Source organism: Thunnus maccoyii, chromosome 9, assembly GCF_910596095.1.
Source record: "Thunnus maccoyii chromosome 9, fThuMac1.1, whole genome shotgun sequence".
NCBI classification, from domain to species: Eukaryota; Metazoa; Chordata; class Actinopteri; order Scombriformes; family Scombridae; genus Thunnus; species Thunnus maccoyii.
In genome coordinates this window covers 29,885,805-29,899,359 of record NC_056541.1, presented here as the reverse complement: position 1 = coordinate 29,899,359, position 13,555 = coordinate 29,885,805, and the positions used below count along the sequence as shown (strand labels likewise).

The following is a 13,555-nucleotide window of genomic DNA, read 5'->3' as shown; positions in this document are numbered from 1 at the left end:
TCCCCTCACTCAGGTGTTCCAATTAGGTTGTATTGAGCTCACCTGGTGCCATTATAAAACGCAACATTAGTGCAATTGGCAGCATTTGGTCCGTTTTATTTTATCTGTGGCCATGGTTGTATGTTTTTTTCTTTGTGCAGCGTTATTGCAGTTGTCAGGGTCCTTTCGAGGTGAGACAGGTTTACCAAAACTATTTTTACCCCTTCTACAAAAATATAATTATTAGACCTTTTATATCGTTGATGTTTTCCTAGTAAAGAATATATATAAAGAATATATATATATATATATATATATATATATATATATATATATATATATAATTACAGTAACAGCGAGTGAATTTTGTCCCATTCTTGTAACTTGATACAAACAGATGTTTCAGCTGGAAGCAGTCCTTTAAAGTGCGGCCTGGGCTCTAAACAGTGCAAGGATGGCTCAGAGTGTGTGCTTTACAGCCATGTGTGTGACGGGGAGCGTGACTGCAGGGACGGATCAGATGAAGAGGACTGTGCAACAGAATGCAATGAAGGTACTGGACTGACTCCACTGATAATACATTGTAAAGTCAAATACTATTTAGGGCCTGAGCCCAAAGGGCGAAGACCCTATTGTATTTCGTATGTTTCTTTCTTTCTTCTTCTTCTTCTTATTCTTCTTCTTCTTCTTCATTCTTTATTAATCCGCCACTTCAACTCTAAATTTGACCCCCTAAACATGCTCAAAAACTCACCAAATTTGGCACGCACCTCAGGTCTGGTGAAAAAATTTGATAAAATGTAAAAATTAACCCCCAAAGTGCCAAAATGTGCTCGAGAGCGCCACCTATATATCTAAAATGGCCGCTACGGCCCGTAGGAATGTCGTAGAGAGATCGAACCAAAACTCAATTATTCATCTCATCAAGACCTACAAATCATACGCTGACACCCCTAACCTAAATCCAACGGGAAGTCCGCAGTTCACCCATGAAAGTATGACTTTGTGCCAATTTTGGACCTTGAGTAAACGCCATCTCCTCCTAGGGCGTTAATGTAATGTACAATGTAAACCAATGGGGAGGCAAACTCTGGGCATGGACTTTGTGCCAAACTGGGGCGTCTGACGTTTAAACTATAAATCCGACCACTCAAACCTGTATCAATGGATTCGCGACGGAAATTCCTACAATAATGTGTTTTTTTTTTTTGTTTTTTTTTTTTAATGTAAGATTTGGCCAAAGTGATGGGATTTATGAGGATTTTTCACAAGAGTACTCTGAAATCCTTCTCTCCAGCTGAGAGGGAGGGAGGGAGAGAGAGAGAATGAGAGGGGGGGTCAGACCTGTCAGCCCAGGTCTGAAAACATCTACATGCCTGTGACAGAAGCCCTTGGACTGCGCCACACTCCAGTTACTTAGTGTTTCTACACATCTGACAGCAGTGTTCAATCCTTACTTTTTTTCAAGGAGTACATGTGCTCCTAAATGAAAATTGGATCACAATTATTTAACACGATCACTTTTTGACTGTCATTTTTGCCAATTGCCGATGTTGATATATGCACATATTTTTTCCACTTGGCTTAGGAGACTATTACACATGCAGTCATATATTGTACTAATGATCAAAAGAGACTATAGCCTATATGAGGGAAGAACTTTAATGCTGAGCTACTGAACTCCAGTCTTCCTAAGTTCTTCCTTCATATATTGTCTTTCTTGATCATAGTGTAATCTATGCTTGCATGCATAATAGCCTCCTCAGCCAGCTGGTTAAAAATATGTGCATATATCGGCAATCGGCCACAATGAGTTGGAAATATCAGCATATCGGATATCAGCAAAAATCCAATGTCGTGCATCCCTAGTTAAGTCTTTACATTCCTAAAAATAGACTTGATGAAAATTAGGAAATTAATTTATTTTACACACACACTCATCAAGGGTTTTCAATTTACTAATTGAAATTCAAGTGAATGGGCACAAAACTTGCATGATTTTTATGACACAGGTGTGAGCAAGGCAGCCATGTCTCACCCTGCAGAAAATTCTCATCCTCACACTGAGATTTGATGTTTCGCCATGACAGAGGAGGTTGCTATAACTTTTTTGTAAATGCTCCAGTCTGCACCAAACTTAACATGTTTGATAAGACTCCCGGCCTGAACATGTGTACATGACAATATTCCATCAGTGATGCAAACTGGCTGAATAGCACCCCCTACGAAATTTCAGTAAAGCAGCCCCAACAGCGGGCAAAATAGTGGACAAAGGAAGTGATGTTTATCTCCTTCTTGCACTGTCTGAAAACAGCCCGGGTCTGAAGACCTCTACATGCCCATCACAGAAGCCCTTCAATTGTGCCGGGGCCCAATGTGTGCAAGGGCACAAAGGCCCGTTCAACGCTTTAATTGCCATTGCTTTCTATGGTTGTTTTGACCTACTCTGTCTGATATACTGTTTACCACATATACTGTTTAAGAACCCCCCCCCCCCCCCCCCCCCAAAAAAAATGTTAAGTTTCCTGTCCTGCAAAAAAATCCTGTCATATTAAATTGAGCAAAATATCACATTACCTCATTAAGTCACTGCATGTTTCAGTGTTCTCTTTGGCATCTAAACTAACACAGGGCTTGTAATAAATAGTTGGGTCAAAAACTTGCCTGCATTCAAATAGACCAGTTCCAGTGTGCCCATGGGAAGAAGTGTATAGACACGGACCAGGTGTGTGATGGTGTACCTCAGTGTCAGGACCGTTCTGATGAACTGCAGTGCATGAAGCAAACTGAGGGCTGTGTTCACCACTGTGACAACAAGAGTCGCTGCTTGCCTGCAAACTTCCTCTGTGATGGAGAGAGGGATTGTTTAGACGGCACAGATGAGGCAAACTGTGGTAGGTAATAATGACTGAAGAGCATTGATCTTTTTACAAGAAATAATCATATCTGTTTTGAGGACTACAGCCATGAATTGTAATGTTTACCCATCTGAATCAGAGGACCAAGAGGAAGACAAATATGAAAAGGAAGAAGGGACCAGTGCAACCTCTAAGCCTCCTGTACCTACACCCATCAAGTGTCCTTTGGGCTCCAAACCCTGCAAAGACGAAGCAGAGTGTGTCCTCTACAACCATGTCTGTGATGGAGAGGCAGACTGCAGAGATGGCTCAGATGAAGAGGAATGCTTATCAGTTTGTGAACCAGGTAATCTGGTGTGTTTTGTTTTGTGTGCTTATCTGCTGTGTATGGGTTAAAATGTCTTTACTGCCCTCTAGTGAGCACAATAATCCAAGTGTATGAAAAGGAATTTGCTTCAAGTAAAAGTAACTGTGCTGACCAGATTCTTTTTTTTTTTTAATCTTTGGCAAAGTAGAAACAGAACATGTGTACAAACATACAGGTAACAAGAGGTTCAGTATTGCAGGATTTCAGTATAACAGGTCCAAAATTATGATATCATATAAATAGTGAAATAGACAAACAATAAAAAACTCAGTAAGAAAAGACAGAAGCACATATGAAGGGAGGGGGGGGGGGGAATCAAACAAAGCATAATGCATGTTTTGAAGCTCTGAATCCAGCAGTTTTATGGATCTTACTGGATGCAAATGAGGAATATTTTTGCTTGCGTAAGAAAGGTTTGGTTTTTTGCCATCAAAACAAAGAAATCAACCATATATCCAAGTGTTTAATACTGTGTCAAAACTTATTTATTTATGGAGAACTGTTGGATCCACTAAAACTGGGTAAACTCTACACAATTTGAAGTCCAATCATAACCTTAGTCTTGTCAGCATCCTGATGTCATGTCCTCTGCAGACCAGTTCCAGTGTGCTCATGGAAAGAAGTGTATAGAGCAGAGCCAGGTGTGTGATGGCGTGCCTCAGTGTCAGGACCGCTCGGATGAAATGGGATGTGCTAAGCACATGGAGGGCTGTGCTCACCAATGTGATGACAAGACCCGCTGCATTCCTAACAACTTCCTTTGTGACGGGGAGAGGGACTGTTTGGACGGCAGCGACGAAGCAAACTGTGGTATGTTGTCATACCTGTACTAGAAAATGGGAATCATGCTACTTGGATTATTTGGCCTGTTTTTTTTTAAAAAAAAATCTTACAAGTCTCCTATATATGATATGTGTGCCCCCCACCAACCTCTTCAGCTGAAGAGGACTGCAGTGACAATGAGTTTAAGTGCACCAGTGGCCAGTGTGTGTCCACTACAATGCGCTGTGACGGCCACCCGGACTGCCGGGATCGCTCAGATGAGGAGAGCTGCACCAAAGCACCAGTGTGCACCACCAAGCACCGCTGTCCCCATAGCAAGGAGTGCCTGGTGCAGGAGTGGATCTGTGATGGAGACGAGGACTGCAAAGATGGCACAGATGAGAAGGTGGGTGTCTGAGGCAATACCACACAAGAGAAGACTTTTTTTTTTTTTTTTTTTTTTTTTTTTTTAAAAAAGGTGAAGTTTTGAGTACTAAGCTTATAGAAGTAAAAATGCAACCCAAAAAAGTCAAGTTTTCTGGGTTGGATGTAGCATCTTGTTTACTTATTTTAACTAATGTGTTTTGGGTGGGAACAATTTAAAGTACATGATGATCTTTGAGATAAAAAAAGAGGAATGTTTATGCAGTGGTACATCTTGAATTTTTCTCATTATTCTTTGCTACATGAAGGTCAAAGGTCAGTCAGTACAGAGCAGTACTGATGGAGCAGCTGGGTTTTCTGCATGTAGCTTTAGCTTAATGGTACTTGATGCCATAGCCAGGTCCTCCAATGGACTACACATTCAACATCCAATTGCCTCATCAATTTTTAAAAATGTTCATGAAAAGTTATAAATTGTGAAATGCAACTTTGGATGATGGATGAATAATCCATTGGTTCTTTGTGCAGGACTGTCCTGTGGCTCCTCTGAACTGTGGCATATTCCAGTGGTCATGTAAATCCAAGACCGAGTGTATTCCCACAGCCTGGAGGTGTGATGGCATGAAGGACTGTGAGGATGGCAGTGACGAGACTGAATGTGAGTAGTTTGGTGAAAGAAATTAAACAAAACTCAAAATGGACATTGGCACAAATAAGGGAAAGGCATTTTTTAATATGACTGAATACCGGATCCATTCTGAACTTCAAAATGCAAAAAGTGATGTTTTACCCCTCATTGCTCTTGGTTTCACCCTGAAAGCATTTACACTGAAGGGTTTTCCTTTTTGTAAAACTGTAGCTGAATACTTGCTAAATTTGTATTAAACATGTAAATGGTGTGTGTGTCTGCATACCAGGTGGGGTGGTGAAATGCCTCCCTCACCAGTTCCAGTGTGGCAGTCAGGAGTGCCTGGATCCAGTCCTGTTGTGCAACGGCATTACCAACTGCGCTGATGGCTCAGATGAGGGAGGGAGCTGCCAGATAAACTGCTCAGAAGCAGATAACAGACGCTGCTCCCAGAGCTGCCACAGCACGCCACAGGGAACGGTGAGGATCCTGCATCTCCACAAGTTTGTGTGGTAGAGATTAATTTGGTGGGTGGCAGCAGGCTTATGTTGAAAGTTTGGAAAATCTGATTTTGGTCTGAGTTTTTTTGTTTTTTAAATGGGAAGGTAAAAAATGCAAATTAAACAGCTCCCGAGGGACCATTCTGAATAAACAATCCCTCTTTCAAAAACTAAGTCTGTACATTGAGTATCATGTGGTTTTTTTATATAATATCATAATATCTGACCTTCTGATCAGTACGTAATGAAGATGTTGCAGCTCCGGACTTGTATTTGTTGCTTGTTGTGTAGCGTTGTCGCTGTGCAGCGGGGTTCAGGCTCATGGAAGACGAGCTGACCTGTGCCGATATCGATGAGTGTGAAGGCCAGAGCTCAAGTGTGTGCAGTCAGCTGTGCATTAACACTCCTGGCTCCTACCAGTGTGACTGCCACCCAGGGTACATAAAGGAGGCAGGAGGACACCACTGCAAGATCACTGGTAAAGTCCTTTAGCAGAGAATATCTTATAGTTTGTGTTTTGGAGGGGAAGCATTTGTAGAAACGAGTATGACGGCAAATATTGCAACTCAAGGGAATATTTCAAGCATTTTTTGAAAGGGGCTTATTTGCTGTCTTGTCTACAGTTAAGTGGTATCAGTCTTCTCATTTATGTCTATATGGTAAATAAGAAGCTACAACCAGCAGTAGGTTAGCTTAGCATAAAGACAGGGAACAGATTTTTGTCACAATGTCATATGATTTATAACAATTTGGCTCCATGGTTCAATAAGATGTGACTTCTGCTGTCAGTGAGATGATCCTTATTTGAACCACTTTAACAAACTTTTCATGATTTAAGAATGCACACTGAATGGGATTAGTGAAGTATCACAATTATGATGATTCTGCTTTCATCATACCATAGGTGAACCCTTCCTGTTGTCGTCAGTGCAAACAGACCTCTTTCTGTTTGGCCTGCGCAGCGGCAGCCTGGATGTGTTGTCCTCTTCTGCCAAGAAGGCAGTCCTCTCTCTGGACTATGACTGGAGGGATCAGAGAGTCTTCTGGGTCTGTCTGGACACTGAGAGCATCAGGTGGTCCTCGCTGGACCAGAAGACCACAGAAATTCTGATTAGAGGTTGGTGCAACATGACTGGCATATTGGAGTCATTGGTTTAATATTAATTAATGTAGATGTTAGTGAAATGTAGGTATTCGCGGTCTTGCATGAGGATAGCTCTTCATAACACGTTGCTATTAACTGACATGATGATGGCTGTTGCAAGGATCAAACCTGTGACCTGCAGCTGAGGTAAAGTCTGTAACCACTAGTGAACCCTGCCACCCTCTGTTTCCACAGGTGTCCGGGCTGATTCTGTTGCGGTGGACTGGCTTGGGAGGAATCTGTACTGGATCGATGGAGTGAACAGTCAGATAGTTGCCGTCCGACTGGCCACAGCCATTAAGAAGTTACTGGACCACAGTGTCATCCTGGATGAAGACCTGGATCAGCCCCGCTCCCTGGCACTGATACCACAAAAGGGGTCAATATGAACTTATTTGCTCTTTAAAAAAAAAAAAAAAAAAAAAAACATTCCACAATATTTATAAAAACCTTAAGACCAGTATTAACTTTTTTTTTTTTTTTTTTTTTCCTCTACCAGGCTAATGTTCTGGACTGAAATTGGTAATGTAGTGAAGATTGAGCGGGCTGGGATGGACGGGTCAGAGAGGAGGGCAGTGGTGTACTCAAGTTTGGGCTGGCCAGGTGGTGTGGCTGTGGACACCATCTCTGACAGGGTCTACTGGACAGATGAAATGCTGAGATCAATAGGATCTGCAACGCTCGATGGAGATGACATTCAGGTAAAACATTTCAGAAGGAGAACATCAATATATTGTCTTTTTTTTTTTTTTTTTTTTGCTTAATATGCACCCATTGCAAAGCTTGTTACAGAACATTTTGGAACTTCAAATTTTAAACACTACAACACGCACTACATTTGTTCAGAAAAAGGTTGTCTTGTTCTCTTTACAACTAGAGGTACCCCAAAAGTGGCACTTCATGGGAGTTTTTTTTGTTTTGTGTTTTTTTTTTTTTTGTTTGTTTTTTTTTTCCCCCCAAAATGGCTGCAGTATAGTCAGATGATGTCATGTTTGTGTAAAAACAGCAAGACACTGAAATCTAACAAACTAAGTCAAGTTAATGAAGTCAGATGCACAAATTGTAAAAATGTACAAGTAAACTGCTTCTGTTCTGTTTATATTTAAGATCCTACAGATGAAAGAGACCACCAACCCTTTCTCCCTGGCAGTGTTCAATGACATGCTCTACTGGTCCGATACCAAGAACCGAGTGGTGCAGGTTGCCCATAAAATCACTGGCAAAAACCACCAAGTTCTCCTGAAGAGGCTGAGACAACCTTTTGCCATAAAGGCAAGTAAAATATTCATAATTAAGGATGTTTAGACACAGTTGGAAATGGGGCTGATTATTGTATAATCAATGAGATACTGAAACTAAATTTGGAGCACATTGTGTGTGTGTGTGTGTGTGTGTGTGTGTGTAGTATGCAAAGTAGCTTGCTGAAGAGCCTAAATACAGCTATAACCTTGTACATTTGAGATGTACAAGGTTGCTGTATTTACAATTTTTGGGTTATTATCAAATTCCAGTGTTGTAGGTCAACTAAAACTGCAGTATTGGTGTAATAAATATAAATATAGCACTTTGTACATGTATCATTTCTTTCAGGTCAATAGGATTTTATCTGCATTAATTTTTAAAAATTCATAACTTTCTTATTCCCTACAGATCATCCACCCAATGCTCCAGATGGGCACTGAGAGTCCCTGCAAGAAGATCAACTGTTCCCACATGTGTGTGTTGGCCCCGGGACCCAGGGCTGTGTGCAAATGTCCCTCTGGTCTTTTACTGGCTGAGGATGGCCTGACCTGTTCCAGCTTGGTCAATTCGGCATTCCTGCTGATGCTGTCTCCCTCCACTGTCACCCAGGTTTTGTTTATAATGCATAGTTTCACTCAGTCTAATGTGCTTTAATAGGATATACTTTTAAAATAATAGTTCAACATTGTGGGGAATGTGATTATTTTTTTTATTTCTGCTGAGATTTGGGTGAGAAGATTAGTATCACATGTTTGTATGATAAATATGAAGTTGTAGCCAGCAGCCAGTTAGCTCAGCTTAGCATACAGACTGGAAACGGGGGGAAAATGGCTAGCTTGCTCTGACCAAAGGAAACGATCCACTGACAACCACCTCTAAAGCTCACTGATTAACATGTTTCATGTTTGTTTGTTTTTAATTCATACAAAAACTTAGTGTAAAAACAACAATTTGACTGTTTCCAGGCCAACACACTGGTACTGTTACCTTTTTACACTTCAGCTTTTGTATTGAAGATTTAACAAGATTTAATGTTAACTGGTGAGCTTTTGAGGTGCTAAACGATTTTTTTTTTTCTTTTTTGCACCTTTTTAGATAGAGCCAGGCTAGCTGTTTTCTCCAGTTTCCAGTCATTATGCTAAGCTAACCATCTGCTGGCTCTTGTGTCATTTACTGTACTGGTATCCAACACTCTAATCCAACTTCCTGCAAGAAAGTGAATAATCATATTTCCCAAAATGTTGAACTAATATGCAGTTACATGAAAGTGAAAGTATCAAATTACTCTAAATTTCTGTTGTAACTGTTCTAATATCTGCTGCGTAACATGATCATAAAATAACACAACAATATTGTACTTCTGCTAACATGACTTTCATTTTTATCAGAGTATGACAATGTTCGGATTTATTTATCAGATAATTTTATATTTAATCTCCAATTATCTCTGCAGATCTACCTGCAGTCCAGACACACAGCAGCTGGGCTGAAGGTCTGGCCTGAACACCTGGCCCTGCAGGTGCCCATTGTCAATAAGGCAGCCATCATGGACTACAGCCTACGTGACCACACCCTGTTCTTGACAGATGATGGCTCAACTTCACTCCGCTCCTTCAAACTGAAGGACTCAGTCTTGGCCTCTCAGGGCCAGCTTTTCAAACTCCTGGGCGACACCATCACTGCCATGGCCCTGGACTGGGTAACGCTCAACATCTACTGGAGCAGCACCAAACAGCCCCGCCTGCAGGTCACCTCCATCACAAGAGCACATACCGCTGTCCTACTAAAGGAAGGTATCGGTAGAGTGGAGTCCATCGCCCTCCACCCTCCCAGTGGGAGAGTGTGTTTTACCAACCTGGGTCTGCAGGGTACAGGTACCGTGGCTACTGTAGAGTGTGCCAACATGGATGGTGCTGAGCGCCATGTGGTGTGGAAGGATGCTGTCCAGCCCACATCTCTAGTTTTCTCCAGTAACGGGGCTACTATCTACTGGGCTGACACTAGTAAGAATTTTTAAATTTTTGTTTGTAGTTGTGGGAAATTCTTGTCACAAGTGTTTTCATGTTCAAGTCAAATGCTGTTCACACATTTTCTTACAAGACTATCATTGTTTTGAAGATTCAGTCTGTAAAAAAATTCCCTTTAGTGAGTTCACCATTAGTCAGTTGGTCAAAAAGTACTTCAGATGTGAAATGAAGTTGTAATTTGTTGAAATAAGCAGTGACATTGAATGGATTCTTTCCCAGGTTTAGGTGTCATTGGTTCCGTACAGCTTGATGGATCTGGATACAAAGAGTTGAAGGTTGGCGATGGCCTGGCTGCTTTGGCTCTGAGTGATGACATGCTGCTCTGGATGACCGTCAGTGGTAATGCCTTATACAGTTGTGTACTGTACGTAAACACCCAATGGCATGTTATGTGTACCAACTACCTGGAGAGGTACTTGGTAGACAACATTCAATCTCACTCTGAATGCCCGAATAAGAAACTGTTTAATATTTGAGCCTGACATGCAATCATCCTGTGTGATAGAGTATTGTCTCTAAAAGGACAAGCTATGAATTGCCACTTGCAAACATCTGAATGTTGTCTGTAGATTTCTTTTTTTCTGTTTTGTTTTTTTCTTTCAGATAAGACTAGGCTGTGGTACAGAGATGAGCAGCAGCAGAACAGGTTGTGGTATGAGGTTGGCACAGAGGTGGTCGGCTTGAAGGCAGTCAGCAAGCCTAGCCAGACCGGTATGCAAGAAAACCACACAAGGACACCTGGGTTTTTTTTTTTTTTTTTTTTTGGGGGTGTCATTATAGCCTCTTTAGAGTTTACCTATTGACAACAGTTTTAGATGGTGTTAATGTCATATAGTGCCACAAACAATCCCCTTATTTTGGCAGGTTCTAACCAGTGTACAGAAAACAATGGCAACTGCCAGCACTTTTGCCTTGCCACACCAGCAGGCCGGACATGCAAGTGTGCCCATGACAACATCCTTGTGAACGGCACCCACTGTGGTCCAGAGCAGAGCTGCCCAGCTGGTAGCAGGCTGTGTCTGGATCACCTCTCATGCCAGCCCGTTGAGAAATTCTGTAACGGGCATGTAGACTGTTCTGACCACTCAGACGAGAACTGTGAGTCATTGTACCTCCATTTAAAAAAAAAAAAAAAAAAAAAAAGAGAGTACAATTCATTTGATTAGAAATGGAAAATCATTTCCGGTTTGTCTGAAACTCTCTAGTGTCTCCTTCACAGGTATTAATCTGAAGCTGTGGTCAGGAGTCAAGGTCCCTGCTCCCACCCAGTCCCACAGCTCCTCTTCTCCTCCCTCTCCCCCTCCTTTGTCAGAAGGCACTGACCTCAACGTCTCCCTGAACACCAGCAGTCAGCTCTTGAACCTGGACACCCAGAAGTGCAGCCAGAGACGCTGCAGTGGCAATGGGCGCTGTGTGGAGATCAATGGGAACACGGCGTGCGTGTGTTCACTGGGCCACAGCGGTGATTCCTGTCAGGACCATCTCCTCAAGACCATGCAGGGTCCCATTGTCTATGGCGCTGCTGGCCTCTGTGCAGGAGTGGTGGTCATTGCTGTGATAGCAGTGGTGGTTAAGAGGAAGAAGAATGCCAACACAAGGTCTTTCTGATTACTGATTCATGACAAACCCTCCTGACACAAACATGAACATTTTACATTTCCTTACAAGACATAAAAACTTCTTTTTTTTTTTTAAAACAAGACTGCATCTGCAGCCATGCTAGCAGCTCTGAGGCTGTACTTGGCCTGACAGGGCCACAGTGGTGCTGTGAGCTAAATGCTAACATGCTGACGTTTAGAGGTATGTTTACCATGTTCACCCTCTTAGCATTCTAACACTGGCTAATTGGCACATAGTTTTGCAGGTATTTCGTCATAAACAAAACCATCATCCAGCTGTACTTTGTGTTTAGTGCTAACTAGCAAATGTTGGCAAGCTAACAAGCTGAATTAAAATGGTGAACAAAGTAAAAATCAGCATGTGAGCGCTGCTATTCTAACATTTAGCTCAAAGTACCACTGTGCCCAAGTATCCTCATAGAGCCACTAGCATGACAGTAGACTAGTCTTGTCCTACTGTTACTGTATCTCATGTGCTGTGGCCTTGGTGCAGTGGTGGAATATACATACAAAATTACACTTACTCAAGTACTATAGTTACTGTACTACATATTTGTACTCAACATTTCTGAAGGATATATTATACATTTATTTTCACCGTAGTTAACAGTTAGCCACTTTGCAAATGAACATAAAAACATGTAATATCCTTATATAATGCATTGCTATAGATAATACGCCAACAGAATATATGTTGGAAAAATTAACTCCACCTCAACCAGCCACAGTATTAAAAGTTGCTTACATGTTAACGCATCAATAATCCAGTCATAAATAAAGGTGAAAGGGACCATTCTACATAATGACTGGCTAATTGGCACATAGTTTTGAAGGTATTTTGTCATAAACCCAAATATCTGACAAATTAAAATCCTGGCCTGATGGACTTAGAGGAAAAATTAAGCAATTACCAAAGTTATTACAATTGATCCTGACAGGGAAAATAAGATTAAAGGTAAAGGATCACCAAAGTCTGTAGGCTTCACCCTCTGGGGACATGAATGTCTGTACAAAATTTAATGGCATCCATCCAATAGTTGAGAGATTTGGTCATTGCCATCCCGAGAGCTTTGCCACTAGCATGGCTAAAATATCAAAGATGCACAGACATCATTAAATGTCCATTAGCTACAGTGTCAAGATAGACCAACCAATCTTAGGAAGACTGATGTAAACATTGTGCATATCTAAATTTGATGTTTTGTGGGAAGAATGTTAAGTGTTTGCCACAAGTAGCAATATCTGACTGTGTTGGCACAGGATGACATTTCTGTATTTCCTTCCTGCAGGAGAACTAGCCCAGCAGCAGTGAAGGAAACGAGTATGACTGACCTGGAAAACAAAGCTGAGACCGCCCCCAGTACGCAGACTTCCCCAGCAGACACAGACAAGCCAGAGGTGGACCTCCCTGAAAACTCTAAACTAGCAGTTGTCTAATTGTGCTTGTGGGATGACAAGTCTGACTCTTTTTTTTTTTTTTTTTTTTTTTCTTTGCAGGAAGCGGTATCTTCTGTGGACTGATTTATGGGCATGCAATATTTTAAATAAATGGTCTGCATTTTGTACTTTTTCCTGTGAAGTTATTTTAGCATTTGTTTACTGTCACACCAGATGGTTATGCCACTGGCTTGAACATTATTCACTGATCAAAAAAGAATTTTCACACAATGGTGGGGCAGTGCCATGAGGTCAATGGGTAACATCAGAGAGGCTGGTGACCACCAGGTAGACCCTCATTTGTTTGGATAATGACAAAGGACATGGATCTAGCATTGGAGGCAAACAAACGTCTCTCTAACCTTGGTGTTCAAAGATTCTTCATACAAAACACTGTTCCTAATGCAACCACATGTCCCCCACAACTTACATGTTAAGTGTCACAAAGGACCAAATATCAGTTCCTTCTTACACATAGCTTTTGCCAAAGCCATGCTGCTAATAAGACACACAGGCCTTATTAGCAGCATGGCTTTGGCAAAGGCTATGTCTCTGTCCACCACTTTGGTCCGTACTGAAACATCTCAAGTATTGGATGAATTTTCACA

At 41.6% G+C, this 13,555-nt stretch overlaps 1 protein-coding gene across 3 annotated transcripts; it reads left to right on the top strand.

Moving 5' to 3' along the window:
• The first annotated feature begins 59 nt into the window (after positions 1 to 59).
• On the top strand, positions 60 to 13,075 carry lrp13 (low-density lipoprotein receptor related-protein 13). Of its 3 annotated transcripts, none has more exons than XM_042420670.1 (21): positions 60 to 170; positions 377 to 532; positions 2,658 to 2,873; positions 2,977 to 3,183; positions 3,799 to 4,014; positions 4,143 to 4,372; positions 4,879 to 5,008; positions 5,268 to 5,458; positions 5,770 to 5,956; positions 6,383 to 6,595; positions 6,818 to 7,001; positions 7,122 to 7,323; positions 7,730 to 7,894; positions 8,273 to 8,473; positions 9,318 to 9,867; positions 10,111 to 10,230; positions 10,495 to 10,602; positions 10,756 to 10,989; positions 11,111 to 11,489; positions 12,800 to 12,908; positions 13,008 to 13,075. In XM_042420670.1, the coding sequence occupies exons 1-21, from the start codon at positions 113 to 115 to the stop codon at positions 13,029 to 13,031; spliced, it is 4,080 nt and encodes a 1,359-aa protein (XP_042276604.1). In that variant the 5' UTR covers positions 60 to 112; the 3' UTR covers positions 13,032 to 13,075. The 3 variants fall into 3 exon arrangements, with proteins under 3 accessions (XP_042276604.1, XP_042276605.1, XP_042276606.1); XM_042420671.1 differs by having other exon boundaries at positions 2,627 to 2,873; XM_042420672.1 differs by lacking the exon at positions 10,756 to 10,989.
• The last annotated feature ends 480 nt before the right edge of the window (positions 13,076 to 13,555 follow it).

Bases quoted from the DNA above. Each gene is read 5' to 3' on its own strand.
- lrp13 (XM_042420670.1), top strand. From the start codon at position 113: ATGGTTGTATGTTTTTTTCTTTGTGCAGCGTTATTGCAGTTGTCAGGG. The intron at 5,459-5,769 runs GTGAGGATCCTG...CTTGTTGTGTAG, and splicing joins ACAGCACGCCACAGGGAACG to CGTTGTCGCTGTGCAGCGGG. The intron at 10,990-11,110 runs GTGAGTCATTGT...TCTCCTTCACAG, and splicing joins TGACCACTCAGACGAGAACT to GTATTAATCTGAAGCTGTGG.